This window comes from Diaporthe batatas, assembly GCF_019321695.1.
Source record: "Diaporthe batatas strain CRI 302-4 chromosome Unknown Contig00003, whole genome shotgun sequence".
In the NCBI taxonomy this organism is placed as follows: Eukaryota; Fungi; Ascomycota; class Sordariomycetes; order Diaporthales; family Diaporthaceae; genus Diaporthe; species Diaporthe batatas.
The window spans coordinates 6179119-6197597 of record NW_025408550.1 but is presented as its reverse complement, the minus strand read 5'-3'; the positions used below and the strand labels follow the sequence as shown (position 1 = coordinate 6197597).

The following is an 18479-nucleotide window of genomic DNA, read 5'->3' as shown; positions in this document are numbered from 1 at the left end:
TGCTAATCTGGGTCGCTAAGGGCGACTCATGCGGAATCCCGTCCCGTGTGACCCTCCTGCCAGACACCTCTCACCTCTGGCGGTACGAGCGAGACATGGCTGGGCCTGAAAGGGGCTTGAAGTACGGGATCTGTGGCCATCTCACGTACATGGGCATGCAGTACGCCCTTTGGCTGCTGCAAGAGCCACCCTGGATGCCTTCGTCTGTTTCCTCGTCCCAACTCATCGGATACCTAGGAATGGGCGGGCGCGAGGGCCGAGTGATCTGACGTCAAAAAGGTGCTCGGTTCTTCCATTTCGCAGCATGGTGGGGGGGAGTGCCTGAGTGTCTCAGTCTTAGCCTGTGTGACAGAACGTCGAGACTGTCGCGCGCCGGCCTAGTGTCGACATGGACGGGCAGACGGGGTTAACTGAGCCCTCCCGTCCGCCTCGTCCGCCTCCACACCGCACTGGTCAGTACTTGTCTCGCTCGCGAGACAGTCCTCGTAATCGCTGTGGCATCCTGTTTTGGTTGGGCAGCATCGTGCCATCAGGACCATTGGGTCCTCAGTTGGCGTCCAATGCGTGGTCGATCCACCAAGACACTACACAGCCCCTAAACAAGGTATAGCGATTGATAATGCAAGGCTCGCAGCCTACTAAGTATGGATTGGCCGAGCCAGCGGTCGTGCCTTGACGTCCTCAATTCGGGCTCTCTCTACCACGAAACCGGGCCGGGGGCTGCTGTTACACCCGTGGTTGTCGGCGTCAGGTCGGGAGCCACTTGCCAGAATTGTGTTGACAACGGCTGCGTTCAGGCAGCATGTGAATGCCATAAGAGTGCCCTCGAAGCTTGAAGATCTCTTGCCTGAATTGGCGGTCTGTTCAGGCCCAGGCTACTACTGACGACGCTCCAGCTCCAAACGAGTCAAAATCACGGTCACAATGGGAATCTGCAGTATGGAATCCACGGCACGCAGGATACCAATGACTGCATGTATTCCAGAATGGCGGCAGGCTGTTGGATTCGGAGTGCTACGACTGTTCCGTGTCTGTGGATCCAATGGTGAGTACCTACTACCTAGGTAGTAGGTAATTACGCGTTGGAGAACGGACTGATACTAGTATCTCAACATGGATACTGCCAGTGTCTTTTCGGGGAGCGCTTACCCCATACCACTGCCTGTCCCATGCCTCCTTACCTGGGCACGTAAGGAGGTGGGCAGGCAATTACTCGCCATCAACCTCGCGGCTAAGCTAGAAAGTCCGTTTGATTCTAGCATCGATTTTCGAATTTTTCAATCAGTAAGTCTCATACCAAGGATTTATTGCACGGTGTCTGGGTCTTGCAGCAGGCGATGCTCCACGACGCCCTCATCAGCCATGCGGAGAGAAGCACATAGTTTTCCAAGTTGTCAAGTCCTACCCATGCCACTGAAATACCTCCGAAGGTTGTCAAATGGGCAGCCCTTTGCTGCCCGTCTCGAGTTTCCCTCAGTGCCGCGCCACCAGCGCCTGGAGTCCCCTTGATTTGGTGAGGGCCAGACCCCTCCTACTCCCCACCGAAACCGCGCGGTCCTTGTGATGGTGACGACGTCCCATCGTTTGTTACCGTGGTACAGCATTGCGTTCTCACTACAAGAAGGCACGGCGGGCTTTTCATAATCCCCAAGAGGGCGCCCGTCCTACAGACAGTCAGACAGGGCAGGCTGCATCAGGACCAGGCCGACACTCACACTAGGCTCAGGGGTTGACCAAGAACAGACCGACGGCAGCTTGCAGGATCTTGAAAATCGACTCGGGCTGTCAGTTGTCAGGTTTCGCAACAGCGCACCAAGCCGTTCGGATTCAACGGCCGGTCCACGACGACTTCTGGCACAAACCGTCCGCTCCTGGATCCATCTTGTACCCTTCCTATTTCCTTACCCTTCCGTCTTCCGGATGACACTGTCTCGTATCCTTGGATCTTCAACGCGGTCTCTTTGAAGCTCTACGTCACAAAATGGACGCTCTCTGGATTTGCCGTCTTTTGGTTCTCCTCTCCCAAGGGGCCGTTCTGACGGGCTCATGAGAGGAAAGAAAAAAGGAAAATGGTCGGCTTGGTCGTCAGACAAGGTTGGAGATCTCCGAGCCGAGAGCAGTGATGAGTGTTACCTCACGCCCAGTGGATCACGGATTTGCAGTGCCGATATCAAATGCTCGTTTATTCGCCCCGCAGCAAGCTTCTAGGCGCCTAGGGCTCAAAGGAAGGTGCGCCGTTCTCGACAAGCGAGTTTCTGTGCCATAGCCCACGGCTACAATTTTTGCCTGCGAGTACTTGAATCACCAGGTCGCCGAGGCTATCCACCATCGCTCACTCCCCGAGCCGCCCGAACACGTCATTCGAGGCCATGCTGCAACATGTCAACTGGTTCACGTTAATTTACCAAGCATGCTCTTGCACGAACGCACTGCACTCGTGCACGCCATTGGACGGATCTTGTTTCTTGTCTGCCAAGTAGAGTCCTATTGGAATGCAAGGGGTGTGTTTCGGGCGCCATCGCGGCCTGAACAGCCTGCTCCTGAGGAAGTCCTCAAACATTCCAATGTTGCCAGCTTGGGTCCGGCTCTTTTTCCCCCGCAGACGCTTTCCACCCTACGAGAAGGGTCATTGGCTTTTCAGGCGTAATGTTTCTCATGATCCAGGTGACAGCTGTCAGCTGATGATTAGCGCTGAGCGGCGTACTCACTGCTCAGCTGCTGAGTTGTAGAAGAATATCTGCGACTGGGGATTGGGGGGGGGGGTGGTTGGGCACAACAGCCCACAGACCGTGGTGTTCAAGGAGGCAGGTTTTGCAAGAGATACACTGTGTACCATTTTCTCCACAAGCAACAGACACTCCGTCTCATGTCAAAGACGCCCTGCTGCGACACCAAGTGTGTTCTGGAGCAGGCAGAAGCAATCTCATAGTTGAGAAGGTTACGTGTCTGACAAAGTACAGGTAAGAGTGAATGGTCGAGTCTTCTACTTGAGGCCTAGAGCATGTTTTGAGTTTCCTTATCGTTTAATCTCCTGGCTTCAACCCCTGTCATCTCTTGTGTGTACGATTCTACTTGCAGCCGATGGAAGTACCGCATCTTGCAGCTCGGCCCGCCCCTTGTGGCTCTTGATGACCTGCTCCGATCCGTGTGGTGTTCATAGCAGTGCATGTGCCTAATGCATGCATGCGGCATACGAGGCCGTTTCATGCCTGGCGAGAGAGCATACTGATGGGGTGATCTGGTCAAAGATCTTGGCGAAAGGTGTTGAAAAATATCTCCCGTTGCCAGCTTTGGAACATCGTCTCCTATTTGCAGGTTCTCTCCTATTTTTCCCACTTGTTTAATGAGACTCGTGCTACCGATCTTGCCAATCCTTCTCTGCATTCAACTTCATACTCGTATCGTCATTGGCGGTCATGGTCATGGTCCAAGTTTAGAGCCAAAGCGGGATGAGCTGTGTGTCACCATTAGCAGCTACAGGGAAATAGTGAGCCTCATCGATTCGCAGACAACAAGACGTGGAGCTGTCTAGGTCTTCCGGCAGGCCCGATCACCATCATCGCCACTGGTCACAGCCCTTTGACCGGGGGAGGGGGCATGATAAGGGGTATGCTACCTCGAGACCTTCCAGCTGAAGCTCAGAAATGCGCACAGTTTCGACGGTCCTGTTCACTTCAGTCCGATCCAGCTCTCACCGGGCTCCCAACACCATTCACATGTAATGCTGACTGCAGCCAAGACGCGGTGATAAAACTCGGCCCCACCGCCGACCATCATCTTATCCAGAACATCGCCCTCACACCTTGTCTTTGGGTATCAACACACTGAACTACCTATCCTTGTAGGAACCAACACCTCAATCACCGCTCTTTAAATATACGTGCAACACGTCCAAGGGCTCATATATTCACTTCCGGCTGGGGTGGCGGCAGCCTCAAGCCTCGAGCCTCGACATCTGGAGCCTCGCTCGTTTGAGTAGAGCTGCCCCGTTTGTGGTGCCTTGAAGCTGGCCTACCACTTCAACAGCCCTCTTCCACGACCCTTGCAAAGATATCCAACCTTCCTACCCGATCCGCGATCCCTTTTGTCTTTCAATCTGCAGATCCTTTGTTTTCATCCAGAAATAATGGGCGAGTCGCTCATTCCCGAGGATGATGCCGTTGTACCTGTCGCAATTGTCGGAACGGCCTGCCGCTTCCCTGGAGACGGTGATAATGTCGAGTCGCTATTGCAAATGCTAAGAGAGGGTGGCGATGCGTGGGCAGAGTTCCCTCGCGACCGTCTCAACATCGATGGCTTTTACCACCCAAGTGGGCAACGTCAGGGCTCCATCGGCTTCAGGGGAGCTCACTTCCTTAAGGATGACATCAAAGGCTTTGATGCTGCTGTATGTGACAAACATCCACGCACTTGCACATGCCGCCCCAATCGACACAGAAACTAACCATCAATCAAAACAGTTCTTCAACATTTCTCAGGCTGAAGCACATGCGATCGACCCACAGCAGCGCATCTTGCTCGAGGTCACGTACCAGGCACTGGAGAATGGTACAACCGGCCCTCAGCCCCGCAGGAACTTCCATTTTGTTGACTGTGTACGCAGCTGGGTATACCAAAGATTCGCTAGATCTGAGTGAGACTTCTGTCAATGTCGGAACATTCGTGAAGGGTGAGCCGACCTCGAGCCGACCCGCAACCCCAGACTCGGAAACCAACATCTGACAATTCGCAGACTACGAGCAAATCATCCTACGAGACCCGAATTGGGCGCCTCAGTATGCGGCCACCGGGACAGGTGCGGCGATGCTTTCCAACCGCATCTCGTACCAATTCAACCTTCGAGGGCCTAGCCAGACCGTGGACACAGGATGCAGCGCGGGCCTGGTTGCTGTGCACAACTGCTGTCAGGACCTGCGGACCGGGAGAGCCACCGTAGCTATCGCTGCAGGAGTTGGCTTGATCTTGACCCCCGCCACCATGATGCCCATGACAGCGCTCAACTTCCTCGGCAAGAGTGGCAAGTGCTTCACGTTTACGAACAAGGCCGAGGGATACGGCCGTGGTGAGGGCGTCGGCGTGGTCATACTGAAGCGCCTTGATGATGCGATACGCGACAATGACACGATTCGCGCCGTAATCCGTGGATCTCGCGTCAATCAGGATGGCAAGACCCCAGGCATCACCATGCCCAGCTCCGATGCCCAGCTTTCCAACATCAAGGCGGTGTACCAGGAGGCCGGGCTGGATGTCGACCAGACCGGCTATGTCGAATGCCACGGCACCGGCACCCCGGCCGGCGACCCGAAAGAGTGCTTTGCCGTTTCCCGGGCGTTCTGTGGAGGTCGCAACGCCGACAATCCCATCCTCGTCGGCTCGATCAAGCCCAACATTGGCCACCTCGAGGGCGCGGCGGGAATAGCCGGTCTGATCAAGGCAGTGCTGGCCGTTGAGCGAGGGCAGATCCCAAAGAACCTCTATTTTGACCCCTCGACCGGGAATCCAGACATCAAGTTCGACGAGTGGAAGATCAAGGTACGTACACCGCCGAATGATGCGGCCAGCAACAGGGAGAATCACTGATAGGTGTGGCATATTCTATCATTGCAGTGGAAGCCCCCCTCCCCTGTCTACCTACTTATGTACCTACCTACCCAAGTGCCTGGGTACCTAGGTAGGTAGGTCGGTATGTAACGCGAGGCTGACCTCTCTCTCTCTGCTTCTCTCAGGTCCCCACGTCACTCACCGACTGGCCATTGAGTGGACTCCGCCGTGCAAGCGTCAATTGCTTTGGCTTCGGAGGTACGAATGCCCATGTCATCCTCGACGATGCGGGCTCGTATCTTGCCGAACGTTGTCTGCCCGGCAAGCACCGTTCTCTGCCCACCGCGGTCTCGGCTGGTCCTGCTGCCTCCAAGACCTTTGCTTCCACCCAGCTCGTCCTCGTCTCATCCCACGAGAGAGATGGAATTGCTAGAGTTGCCTCAGGGCACGTGCCATATGTTGCAGATCACGCTTCAGAACCCAACCTGCTGGCAGATTACGCATACACATCTTCACGCCGCTCAGCCCTCGAGTTCAAGGCCTGCTTGGTTGCACGATCTGCGACTGACCTCCAGCAGCAGCTCGCCAGTCCAGGACGCCTCAATGTCCAACGTTTTCTCCCCTCCGACGATGCGGCTCCAACCTTCGTTTCGGTTTTCTGCGGCCAAGGCGCACAGTGGTACGCCATGGGCCGCGAGCTGCTGGAATTCGAGCCTTTTAGCAGCAGCCTGGTTGCGGCCTCCAAGTATCTTTTCAAGATCGTGGACGGTGGTTTCGATCTTCTGAAGGAGCTGATGCACGAGTCTCCCCGCTCGAGTCGCATCAACGAGCCTAGTGTTGCACAACCAGCCACCACTGCGATTCAGATTGCCCTCCTTGACTTGCTGAAGGCATCCGGCATGCTCCCCACAGCCGTGGTCGGTCACTCGTCTGGGGAGATCGCTGCCGCATATGCCTCTGGATACCTGACTAGAGAGGATGCTTGGACCATCGCTTTTCGACGCGGCGAGTATGCGCAATCTCTGCAATACTCACATCCGAAGGCCGAGGGGCTCATGATGGCCGTTGGCCTATCTGCTCCAGATGTAGAGGAATACATCCGCCGGGTTCCAGTTGGCACTGTCGCCGTTGCTTGTGAGAACAGCCCGGTCTCGGTCACTCTGTCTGGGGACAAGGCACAAATCCTCTATCTTGCACAAGAGATGGACGAGGACGGGGTCTACCACCGAGTACTGGTTGTCTCGACTGCCTATCATTCCCACCACATGCGCCTGATCGCACAGAGCTACCAGCAGTCTATAGAAGGAGTGAGGCCAATCCTCAGTGCGCAGGGCCCACGAATGTTCTCATCCGTCACCGGTCGAGAGATTTCTGCGCTGCAAGTGGGCGCAGAGTACTGGTCCAAGAATTTGACGTCCCCTGTGCTCTTCAGCCAGGCCTTCTCCAACATGTACGCAGCTGTGAAGCCAAGGGTCGTACTCGAGGTCAGTCCTGCTATCACACTAGCCAGGCCCATCCGGGAGATTGTCGCTTCTCTCACTATGGGTAAAGCTACACCAGAGCTCCCTCACATTCCGTTTCTGAAGCGAAACGAGCACGCTTCTGTCTCCGCTCTAAAGGCCCTTGGCGATCTATGGGCACGCGGTTGCCCTGCCGACTTTTCGTGGGTATATAGAAGCAAGGAGGGCCCCTTGCCACAGCTTCTTGTTGATCTTCCTCCATATCCCTTTAATCACTCCAAGAAATATTGGTTTGAATCACACCTAGGCACAGCCCTCCGTGAACGGAGTCATGGCCGTGAGGATCTGATCGGCGCTCCCTTGGCTGAATCCACCCCTCAGAGCTCTCGTTGGCGTGGCTTTCTGAGGCTGGAGGAGAATCCATGGTTGGCCGATCATAAAGTTCAAAAAGTCATCATTTACCCGGCTGCCGGTCTGGTCACCATGGCTTTGGAAGCTGCAAGGCAATGCAGCGTCCCTTCATTGCGAGTAGATTCCTATCGAATCTCCAATTTCCTCATCATGAAGCCAGTCGTGATTCCAGCAAGCCAGCACGGCCTGGAGCACATGCTCACCACGAAGGCTTTGAAGACCCCGCCGCCAGATGCCACCAAGGGCACCGCTGCCTACTCTTTCTCGATTGAGACGAGGACTGAGCATGGGCCGTGGCAGGAGAACGCAAACGGTCTGATCAACATTACCTATGGCGGGAAATCAGAAGACGAGGCCATGACTGATAGCATTCGGTGTCGAGATTATCGAGACATATACTGGAGACTACACTCCGAGTGCTCGCAGGAAATCAGCGCAAACTGCCTGTACGAGAGGCTAGATGGAATCGGTATGAACTATGGACCACTCTTCCAGAACGTCGTCTCTTTAACGAGGAGTAAGCACTCGTGCACCAGCATCGTTCGCATTCCCGACACCAAGTCTAAAATGCCAGCACACTTCGAATATGATCACCTCATTCATCCAGCTACCCTCGATGCCATGTTCCAAACGACATTCGCTATTGGCGACGAAACAATGGTCCCGTCTCGCATCCGGCAGATCTACTTTTCGCCCGACATGTTGAAGGGGGCTGGCGCAGAGTTCCATGGGTACGCCACCGCTCAGCGTAAGGGCTTCCGTGAAGCCGTGGCCGACATTGTGATGTCGGATGCCATATTCAGCAGGCCCATGGTTGTTGTGGACGGCATGGAGTCCATAAAATTGGCATCTTTGGGTGCATCTGGATTCTTGCCAAGCAACCGGCACCTTTGCAGTGAACTCGTTTGGCGGGAACTGTGTCCTGTTTTCTCCGGCATCCATGAAATGCCAATCCCCGACAGTATCCCTCTGGTAGTCCTACTTCCAGACGGTGATATCTCTGATGAGACCAACAGCTTGTCACAGGCCCTGGCCGCTCCCAACGTGGAGCATGTTCGGCTGTCTCAACTGACTCCACAGCACGCGAGCCAACACTGCATCTCTCTTGTCGAGATGGATCAAGCTATCATCTACAATATGTCTCACGCTACTTTTGATCAGATAAAACTCATCCTTGGGGCTACGCCTGGTCTTCTTTGGGTCACAGCTGGTGCTCAGGACACCACAGAGATGCCGCTTCTCGCTCCTTTCCAGGGGTTGGCCAGGACTATTCGCTCCGAAGATTCTTCCAAACACATTGTCAGCCTGGATATCGGTGGAATCCGGAACGGATATGACACAGCTGTAGCCACAGCTGCCATTCATGTCATTTTCGACGGTTTTTATAACCAGACCGACAAGGTTGAGTTGCCTGAAGTCGAATACTCTCTTCGTGACAGCAAGCTCTTCGCAGCTAGACTCCATCCACTTGACGCCATCAATTCGGTAATCGAGAATGGTCATGATCAAGCGTTACGCGTGGAGACTCTGGCTTTTGGAAAGCTCGCCCAGCCGCTGAAATTCAAGTTGGCGCCAAGTACACGTACAACAAGCACGCTCTTTGAAGTTAACGACGCTGCCAAGCAGCCCCTTGGCCCGTACGATGTTTGCATCGCCGTTCAAAGCACAAATCTCTATCAAGTTGATCTCGACACGAGTTTGGGTCGAATCAGCGGGAGCAGCTTAGGTGTCGATGTCTTTGGAACGGTCGAACGGGTAGGGCTTTGTGTCACCAGGATCATGGTTGGCACCCCGGTAGTTGCTCTGGCTAGCGATACGGTTCAATCTGTGATCACTGTCGACCAAGTCTTCGTCCACCAACTCCACAACCAGTCCAAGGTTCGAGGCTTGAGTCCAGCGGCTTTGACCGGCGCATATCATCGCCTCAACAACATCGCAGGCCTTTCACACGGCGATACCGTCTTCATACATTGTGCTGCGGGTCCCTACGGCGATGCAGCAATCCGTGTGGCTCAATATCTCGGCGCAACAGTCTTCGCTGGTGTATGTAATGCTATGCAGGGATCCGAGCTGAGCCGGCAGTACGGCCTGCCACTGGAGCACACCATTGATATGAGCGATGGAGACTTGTCTGGGCGGCTCATGCACCTCACAGAAGGTAACGGTGTGGACTGTGTGTTCTCGCCGACGACGGAGCACGTAGACCAGAGCGCACAGTGCGTTAGAGACAACGGCCACATATTCCTCGTCAGTAATACCACTCTGACAAAGGTGCCTATTACTACACAATATGACAATGTCTCGATCCACAAATTCGACCTATTTGAAGTCGCAAAGAAGCGACCCAGGGTCATCGCAAAGGCGTGGGAGGAAGTACTCGAGCTCGTCCTGGAGGATCGCCTCGGTCCTCCATCTCCGAGTCTCACCCGTGAGGAGCCACTGGATCATCTTGACCGGCTTTGGGATTCCATGGCGGCAAACCCCGGCCGCTACCTAAACACCCTTCATTTCACTCCCGGATCCCATGTCCGAGTCAGCACGAACCCTCTTGCTCCTGTGGTCCTGCAGCCGGATGCGACCTACCTCCTCGTTGGTGGCCTGGGTGGTCTAGGCAAGGCTGTTGCCGGCCTAATGGCTGACCGCGGCGCACGTCACCTCATCTTTGTTTCTCGTTCAGGTGCGAGCACATTTGGACACTACGATTTCTTGTCCTCAATGTCACAACGCGGTGTCAGAACTATGGTGTTCCCTGTCGATGTATGTGACGAGAACGACCTTCGTCAAGCCCTTGCGAGCACCGATATGCCGCCTATCAAGGGTGCCGTCCAGTGCGCTGCTGTGGTGGCTGATGCGATGTGGGAGAATATGTCGTACGGAGATTGGACAGCGGCCACTCGCCCGAAGATGATCGGTTCGTGGAACCTTCACACTGTACTGCCTGATGACATGGACTTTCTGGTCTTCTTGTCTTCCGCCTCCGGCGTGATTGGCAACCGAGGTCAGGCAAATTACGCGGCGGGCAACTGTTTCCAAGACGCCTTGGCCCGCCATCGCACGTCTCTAGGCCACAAGAACTCTGTTTCTCTTGATCTTGGTCCCGTCATAGGTGCTGGAATGTTGGAAGATGACGAGAAGACCCTCGCTATACTCAAGGCCAGTGGTTTCTTCACGGTTTCCCTAGAGAACTTCCTGTTCCTTGTGGAGCGGGCCATGGCCGGCTGTACCAGCGACGCTCTCCGGTTACCCGCGCAGGTTGTCACTGGCGTGGGAACTGGCGGTCTGATCCGCCAAAACGAGGTCGCTGACCCCTTCTGGGCTGAGACCAAGATGTTTGAGGTCCTGAATCAGCTCGACCTTCCAAAGCTGCATTTGGACTCTTCCGGAAGTACGACACTAGGTTCTTCAATCTCCGCGGGTGTCTCCTCGCAAAATAGTGGCAAGGCTTTAGTTACGGCACTCACTTCAGCCAACTCCTTGGATGATGCTGCCAATATCGCCCTATCTGGCTGCGTGGAGTACCTCTCCTTCTCTCTAGGCATGTCTCCGAATGACATGGACGTGGACAAGTCTCTTACCGCCTACGGTGTCGACTCCCTCGTCACATCATCCTTCCGCAGCTGGGTCTTCAAGAACACAGGCGTGAAGGTCAGCGATATGGAGGTCATTGGTGCCGCGTCGATCACGGAGATGGCGCGGTCCATCGCCGAGAAGGGTTGTTTTGGTGCCTAGAGCCGGACAGATTATACGATTGCTTCGATTTGAAGCGAGAGGGAGCCTCTGGAAGAACCCCGGTTGGCCATACTTTCAACGGCAAAAAGAGCCGGACCTCTGGCAAATGGGCAAAAGGTAGCAAAGAGGACGATGGGAGAGGCAACTCAAGTCCCTCAGTGGATATTCTGATATGTAGATCCCAGCCCATTGTATGTGTGTAGTTCTATTGTTCTTTGATCTGTCAGCGAAACGCATGGGCATTTGTGGTGAGGGCTAATGCGACCATTGTCATATGAGTGATGCTTTCTAAAATGGGAGCTTCGAGATCTACCAAATGCGGCTGATCAAGGCTAGGTTACTCCCAGCTTTCAGGGTCCCTGCATGATGCCTCAGCAGCAAAGCATCGCACAGCACTACCCGTGGCCACAGCGCTGAGCATAGAATTATCGAGCCGGGTCTTACAGGTCATTTCCACGTGGTTCCCAGAGTGTTAGCCCGCCGTCCAGAAAAAACGGGGTGGTGATTGACCATTGCAAGTATTACTTCAGCCTCGACGTCAGAAGATTATCCAAGGCTTCCAACCGACCTTGCACACTTTCGCAAGGTATAGCGATATAAGGGCACCTAAATACACGAGTCCAGTGAAGACAATTACCCCCCAGTAATCACCATCGTTCGAAGTAAGAATGTTGCCGCCAATGGGCACACCCACCAGGCAAGCAAAGCTGACAACGGTGTAACACGTAGCGTAGTATCGACCATAGTTCTGTGTCTTACACAGCCTACCTATACAGACAGGTGTGATGCTGATATTGCTGCCGCTGGCAAAACCAAAGGTCACCGCGAACAGTATCAGACCTGCGGTATAGGAACCAGCAGGCAGCCAAATAGCCAGGCACGAGACTAACGCTTTACCGTTTTCGTGCTGCTCCGGTAAAATTTTTGGTATATATAGCACCTGGCGGTAAGGTATCTGCTATATATAGCAGGTGGCAGCTGCGGACTATCTGCTATATATAGCAGGTGGCTGCCTGACGGGCCGCGGGGGCGGGTGCGCGTGCCGGCGGCGGCGTCTGGGGCCTGGGGTGCATTTTTTGAAACCGAGAAGTTGTGAATGGGAATGTTGGATTTAAAGATATATGGAGAGTATCAACCTCCTTCACCCTAGTATAAACTAGGATACATACCAGCCTGGACGTTTTATGTAACCTGAGCTATGGAAGACGGATCGGCCAGCCCCACATCCTTGGCGGCTGGAACGGGCCAACCTTTTATCGTTAGCGTGGACGACTTGATGGACAACACACGAGGTGCGACGAAACATCTCGAACGGTCATGTCGACGTCTGGGAATCACGGCCGCCACCGGCACCGCAGCCGAGCGAGGGGAGACACGTGCGAGGCTGGCGATGCGGCTGCTCGGGGTAGACCGGGAGCCGGGCGCCGATGACGTCCTGCACCAGCTGTCGGTCGCAATGAAGATGGCTTGGAGAAGCAGAGCAGCGATGGAATCCTGGGCATCTGACAAGTTCGGCGACGGCTGGCGAAATACATGGAGAGCGACCGAGACCGTGGCGCGGGTCATCGAGCGGCTGTTCGAGCAGCAGGGCGAGTTCGTCTCGCTCACGGGCGAGCCACTGCTCGTGGCGTCACTGGGAGCATATCCGACGTTCCACGTCAAGGGCTGCCTCGACCGCCTCATGTCACACGACGAGCTCAAGAAGGCCGATAAGCAGCAGTGCGTCGAGTACGGACTCGTCTGGTCGCCGACCGACTACGCACTCCCCGCGCTGCTCTCCTACGGCCTCTTCCCCAATGACAGGCTCTTTGAGCTCTACCGAGCGCGCCTCGCTGCCACCATCGAGCAGGCTTCTGCGGAGCAGACGAGGAAGAAGGGGCTCCTGCGCGGCCTGGCCATCGGCGCCCATGAGGTGGACGGACACGGCATGGTCCTCCAGCCTTTTGCGATCCAGGTCGCTGGGCACCGCGTCCCCTGCCACCTGGACATACTGGTCAGCTACTGGCTCGGTGTAAGCACAACGACCGGCCCAACTACCGCGCACGAGAAGATGCTAACTATGAAAACCACAGCAAGGAATCGCACATGCCAGGTTCGAAGGCCGCAGGCGGGCGGGCGCCGCAGTACTGCAAGCAGCCGCGCCCGTTGGCGGACCAGAAGACGTCACAGCCTGCTAGGTCTACAGCCCTAAGTGTGAAATGCCACCTAGACAAAGAAAAGGGATTTCATCCCACGGTTCATTTGTAGAATTGTAAAAGAAGTTGCTGGAATTAATTCTGATCCGGACTACTGGCGAGGCCCGGCTTGTCACTGTCAACCACTTTCCCACCAAGCCCTTGATCGCGTTTATTCCACCCAGCAGCAAGACCTCACGAGATGTCCGCGATACCGCCGCCAATGAGCAAGGGCTGGAAATACCGGTTGAATGCCATATACATCTATGGCGCCGACCTCCCCATGACGGCCGCCGCCACAAACAGGCCTGACGGTCACGACGCGGCAGCCAAGGACCGGGAGCGTAAGTTATAATCCAGCCCTGCTGAGAGTCCAAATCGCTTGATACTACTTCAGCACATCACATTCTCAGATGCACGGAGCCTGCTAACCCCGAGAGGCAACCCCAGGCCTCGGAACAACCAACGACGCATCTCAACATCTGCCACACACACCCCCGCCGACAACACACAAGAACAGCGGCCAGGGACAGAGGCAGATGGATCCTCCGAGTGCTACTGCGAACCGGGCCGGCCCACAAGATAAGATCCCGCAGGAGGCCACTAAAGAAAACAATGTAGTGTCCCCAATCACACTCCTCAAACTCCCCGAGGCATACCGAAGCGACGGCCGCCTTGTCGCATCGCTGAGGGAGGAGAAGGAGGTCCTGGAGGCGTCCCTTCAACTAGTTCACTCGGAAGCCTCCATCAGGATCCGCGAGCTTGAAGCCGAACTCGCCAGGGAAAAGACAGACCGGGGCCAGCTCGACTCACTCGATTCACAAGTGCACACCCTCAGCACCGAGAACGAAAGCCTCCAGGCTGAGGTACAGCAGATGGAGCGCGCCATGATCGCGGAGCGAAGCGAGCGGCAGCTATACCAGCACCTCTACGCGACCCTCCGGAAGACCATCACCACCACCGTGCGCATACAGCCCTCGGGGGAAAACGCAGCTGACTCCGTAGCGGGAGGCTGGGCGATGGGCCCGGGGCAAGGCACGCTCAAGATCAACAACCCCAAAGACAACAAGCCCAAGTCGTTCCGGTTCGACCGCGTCTTCCAGCCGCAGAGCACCAACCAAGAGATCTTCAACGAGGTTCTCGCGCTCGTGCGGACAACAGCCACGGAGGGCGCGAGGGCCGTGATCATGGCCTACGGGGCCACGGGAACAGGGAAGTCCTACACCCTGACGGGGGACAGCAAGGCCAGCCCGCCAGTCCAGGGCCTGGTGCAACTCGCCGCGACGAAGATGTTCGAGATCATCCCGGCGGGGAGCACCGTCGAGGCCGCCGCCATTTACATCTACCAGGGGAAGGTCATCGACCTGACACTCCCCAAACAAAACAACGAGCTCAGAATAAACGGGATGCAGTGGGCGGTCGTGCCTGATGCAAAATACCACGAGGTGGGGTCGGCTGAAGATATCGTCACCCTGTTCCGCAAGGCGGCGAGAAACACTGTCACGGCTACGACGCGGATGAACGAGGCCAGCTCTCGCGGCCACACCTTCTTCATGGTCAGGATCCGAACCCCTACCGGCAACCCCGAGCAGCCTTGCGAGGGCCTGCTCACCTTTGCGGACCTTGCGGGAAATGAGAACACGAAGGAGAGCGGCGCAGAGGGCAAACAGTTCAACGAGGCCAGGTCCATCAACACCGACCTGATGCATCTCAAAACGGTGATACAGACCATGCGCGACGGGAACAAGCCGGACACCAAGCGTTCGAAGCTCACGCAGATCTTTGCTGGGGCCGCCGGCCTCGACTCCGAGACGGCGGCCAGACACGACGTCTTCCTCCTCGCTACGGTCGACCTCTCCGCAGAGCGACTGGCCAGCAGCATGCGAACCCTCGAGTTTGCCTCAACGGTATGGAATGCCCCGGTGTGATCCTACTCAAACGCAAGAGATGCTGACACGATCCCAGGCAATCGCGACGTCCACGGCCGCAAAGTCACAGGCAGGGAAAGCCTAAGCAATGGGACTGGCGACGGGAAGGCCAGCCACAGGAGTGCGGACTGTTGCATGTACGATAGCGTAACATTAGGACAAAGGTGCCATCAAGTCATGCCCATGGCTGGACCCACGTGCTCACTGCCGTCGAACTAATGAATTACCTCCGCGTAGACTAACCCGTCCCAAAGCTTCCCGTGTCCACCCAAAAAAACCATCTCTGATGCAACCCCAGAGCCCTGTCGTGCTCACTCTCCCATGCGACGTACGAGCCCAACGAGTGCAGCGCACTAGGTCCACCCAAGCCAGTCGAGCCTCACCCGCCCTCAGAGAACGAGATGGCCCATGAGCTCAGCAATGTTTGCCAGCCCGTGCGTCATCGCCACCCGCACCGCCATGTTGACCTTGAGGTTCCAGCCGTCCTTCTCCCGATCGGGGAGCTCACGCGAGAATGCCCGGGCGCAGAGCTGGTGATACATGCTGATGAGCGCGACAGAGGTCAGGGGCTCCCCTCCCACCAGCAGAGGAGCGAAGACGACCCTGACGCGATCGTCAATGGCGACTTCCCGCACTCCGGCGGCCTCCGCCTCCTCCTTCCGGCGCTTCATCTGCTGACGCCGCTCGATCTTGCGGTCCTGCCGGGCCTTGATGACGGCCTTGTCGGGGCAGCCGCTGCTGCTGTGGGTCTTGGAGTAACAGAATGAGCACTCGGGGGGTCCCTGGGACGGGTCGATCTCGCGCAGCATGTCCCTCTGTGACTCCTTGGCTACCGCCTGCTTTGCTCTCCGCCTCCGTCGCTGCTCTGTCCGCCGGCGCTTCTGCGCGGCAGTCTATTCGGGCCCAGGAATTAGCGCCCCACAACCACCTGCCGTATTCACGCAGGTTTCAACCATACCTTGACCTTCTTGCCGTTCTGGGCGGCCGAGGCAGCTCCTGCTCCGTCCATGGTTGATATGTCGTGTCTGCAGTCAAGAGTGGGTTGGTGGGATGTGTCGTAGAATGTTCAGAACTGACCCAACCGAGACGACTACAGGACACCTGAACTTGGCGAAGGCCGGTGCCTACCAGAGCTTCATCAGACTGATGCCTGACAGGCCGCACTTTGTGAGCCAATAGACTTGCTCATGGCGCATCCGAGGCCTTGGGAGACAGGCCACCACGGCAAACCATGACAACACAAACCGCCCCAAGGCAGGACCATCAAATGGGTGCAAACAATGCCCAAGGTGTAGAGGCCTCGGCCCCTCGATTTGAGAGGACTCGAATATGCAAGGCGGCTGATGTACGATATCCAAGGCAACACAGACCATGATGCCAGGCTTGCAGGAGACCCTGACTCTATAAGTTTGACACGCTGCATTCGTGCGTCAACTCACAGTCCCTGCGACCACGGCTATTCTGGCCCAGCACTACCGATCCTCAGATTCGGTCGTCAACATGGCACCCAGAAGAAGGCGCCCCAGCACACCATCACCTATCGAGTCCCCTGTAGTGAGAACAATCCTACAACACCCCTGCCAGAGAGAACCCTTTGTGTGCCACTTGGGGAGAGCTGGAGGCCGAGAAGTATAGAAGTACTAACCAAACAGACGACCAAGACAGGAACAGAAAGGACGCGGAAGAAAAATGAGCCGACAAGAAAAGGGGGGAAGACGACCAAGGCGGTCCCTGGAGCAACAGATCGAGTAAGTGAAATATCCATCGGTCGAGTAGTTGTCCACACATCGCTAACACAACACGGAACACGAAGGCGGAAGCCGCCGCCCCGCTTCTGGTGGCAGCCAGAAACCGCAGTCGACGCGTAAATGACCTCGACGACCCGGCCACCTCTAATGTGGAGGCTATCGCAGCTACCAACTCTACCCGCAAAGCCCCTAGCCTACCAAAGCCCGCGAACGGTCGACCACCAGCCGCAGGAGACACAGCCGCAAAGACCAACCCAGTCAAGCCCGCACGCAGCCAAACACAAGCCAAAAGTCGGAACCAAGGCGCAGAGGCCCCACACAAGTCGACACGCCCTCAAAGACCGGCACAAGATGACAACTACAGCCCAGCCATCAAGCCACAAGCAACGCAGCCAGATGCTACGAGCCAGCAGCCAAAGGTGCCAAACAATACTGCCCTTCGAGCAAAAGCTCCGAGCCGGAAAACTGGCACTGCAGTCCCAATAGGCCCTTCAAAACAACGCCAGGCCCAGAAAAAAACGGCAGGGAAGACCACCAAGGACGGCATTCACCATACACCCAACAGCAGCAGTACCGAACAGAAACGCAAGGCCCGGGCTGAGCCGCACACAGCGACCACGACCAGCAAGGAGGACACTACAGAACCCAAGTTGCCAGTCGCCGCGCAGCCGTCTGCCAAAGGCGCACCGGCAAAGGGGCCAGGACCGTCTGACCAGCCTGCCACGACAAGAAAGCGGCGCGCAGCCTCCGCACCCGTCGAGGGAGGAGGCCGGGCGAGCAAGAGGTCGCGCCTCCAGGATGAGGGTGACACAGACTGGCGCGCGGCCCCGATCGTCTTTGCCCAGAGGCACCAGGACCGCGACGACGGCGCCATGGACGTGGACACAGCGGCAGTGCTAGCGGAAGCCGGCGGGGGAGACGCCCATGCCGACAAGGAGAGTGGCGGCGTGTGTGAGGGAGGTGCTGACGATGGGAAGCAGCTTGCCGCCTCCGAAAGCCCACCGGGAATCGAGCTGACGGGTGGCTATGGGGCTTTCATGGGGTTCGCGCTCGGCGCCGGTGCCTTTGCCTTGCGGCACTGGAGTTGAGCCACAAAAGAGCAATGCAACAATGACAGATGCTGTACTGTGCTTTTGTGGGCGCAAAGTAGGGTCATGGTGACCACATGCTTTCCGAATTGCCCTCTTCACAAGGGTGTCTCGCAATACGTTTATGGAGGTACCTAGACTTCAAAGTCAACAACCACCCGAGTACCTAGGACCTCTCATGACTGAATAGACTTGTGGAGAAACAAAGTCGTAGAGGAGAAATAGGCTCATAGAGGGTTTGATGGTACAGTACTGGAGGTACTTATGAACGGATTGGGATTCGAGTCTGTGAAATGAAATCCTGGTCTCTTGGCCGAGTGGTCCTCTGCACAAGCAGCCGTTGGATTTGAGTCCGAGGGAAGACAGGTCTTTGGGATGAGAGGTACCTCGTCTCTTATAA

General features: G+C 56.3%; 5 protein-coding genes across 5 annotated transcripts; 4 read left to right on the top strand and 1 right to left on the bottom strand.

Annotated features, from left to right (window-relative positions):
* Window positions 1-4126: 4126 nt before the first annotated feature.
* On the top strand, window positions 4127-11141 carry KVR01_002456 (uncharacterized protein; the record flags this gene model as incomplete). The annotated part of the gene is made up of 6 exons (XM_044783829.1): window positions 4127-4387; window positions 4461-4548; window positions 4604-4669; window positions 4733-5532; window positions 5727-9140; window positions 9483-11141. The coding sequence occupies 6 exons, from the start codon at window positions 4127-4129 to the stop codon at window positions 11139-11141; spliced, it is 6288 nt and encodes a 2095-aa protein (XP_044647471.1).
* A 1198-nt stretch (window positions 11142-12339) lies between these two features.
* Window positions 12340-13318, top strand: KVR01_003903 (uncharacterized protein; the record flags this gene model as incomplete). The annotated part of the gene is made up of 2 exons (XM_044794000.1): window positions 12340-13152; window positions 13214-13318. The coding sequence occupies 2 exons, from the start codon at window positions 12340-12342 to the stop codon at window positions 13316-13318; spliced, it is 918 nt and encodes a 305-aa protein (XP_044648918.1).
* A 199-nt stretch (window positions 13319-13517) lies between these two features.
* On the top strand, window positions 13518-15328 carry KVR01_003202 (uncharacterized protein; the record flags this gene model as incomplete). The annotated part of the gene is made up of 3 exons (XM_044783927.1): window positions 13518-13659; window positions 13766-15222; window positions 15281-15328. The coding sequence occupies 3 exons, from the start codon at window positions 13518-13520 to the stop codon at window positions 15326-15328; spliced, it is 1647 nt and encodes a 548-aa protein (XP_044648217.1).
* A 304-nt stretch (window positions 15329-15632) lies between these two features.
* KVR01_003087 (uncharacterized protein) lies at window positions 15633-16252 on the bottom strand (the record flags this gene model as incomplete). The annotated part of the gene is made up of 2 exons (XM_044790881.1): window positions 15633-16136; window positions 16202-16252. The coding sequence occupies 2 exons, from the start codon at window positions 16250-16252 to the stop codon at window positions 15633-15635; spliced, it is 555 nt and encodes a 184-aa protein (XP_044648102.1).
* A 680-nt stretch (window positions 16253-16932) lies between these two features.
* Window positions 16933-18096, top strand: KVR01_002430 (uncharacterized protein; the record flags this gene model as incomplete). The annotated part of the gene is made up of 2 exons (XM_044787910.1): window positions 16933-16991; window positions 17332-18096. The coding sequence occupies 2 exons, from the start codon at window positions 16933-16935 to the stop codon at window positions 18077-18079; spliced, it is 807 nt and encodes a 268-aa protein (XP_044647445.1). The 3' UTR covers window positions 18080-18096.
* Between the last annotated feature and the right edge of the window lie 383 nt (window positions 18097-18479).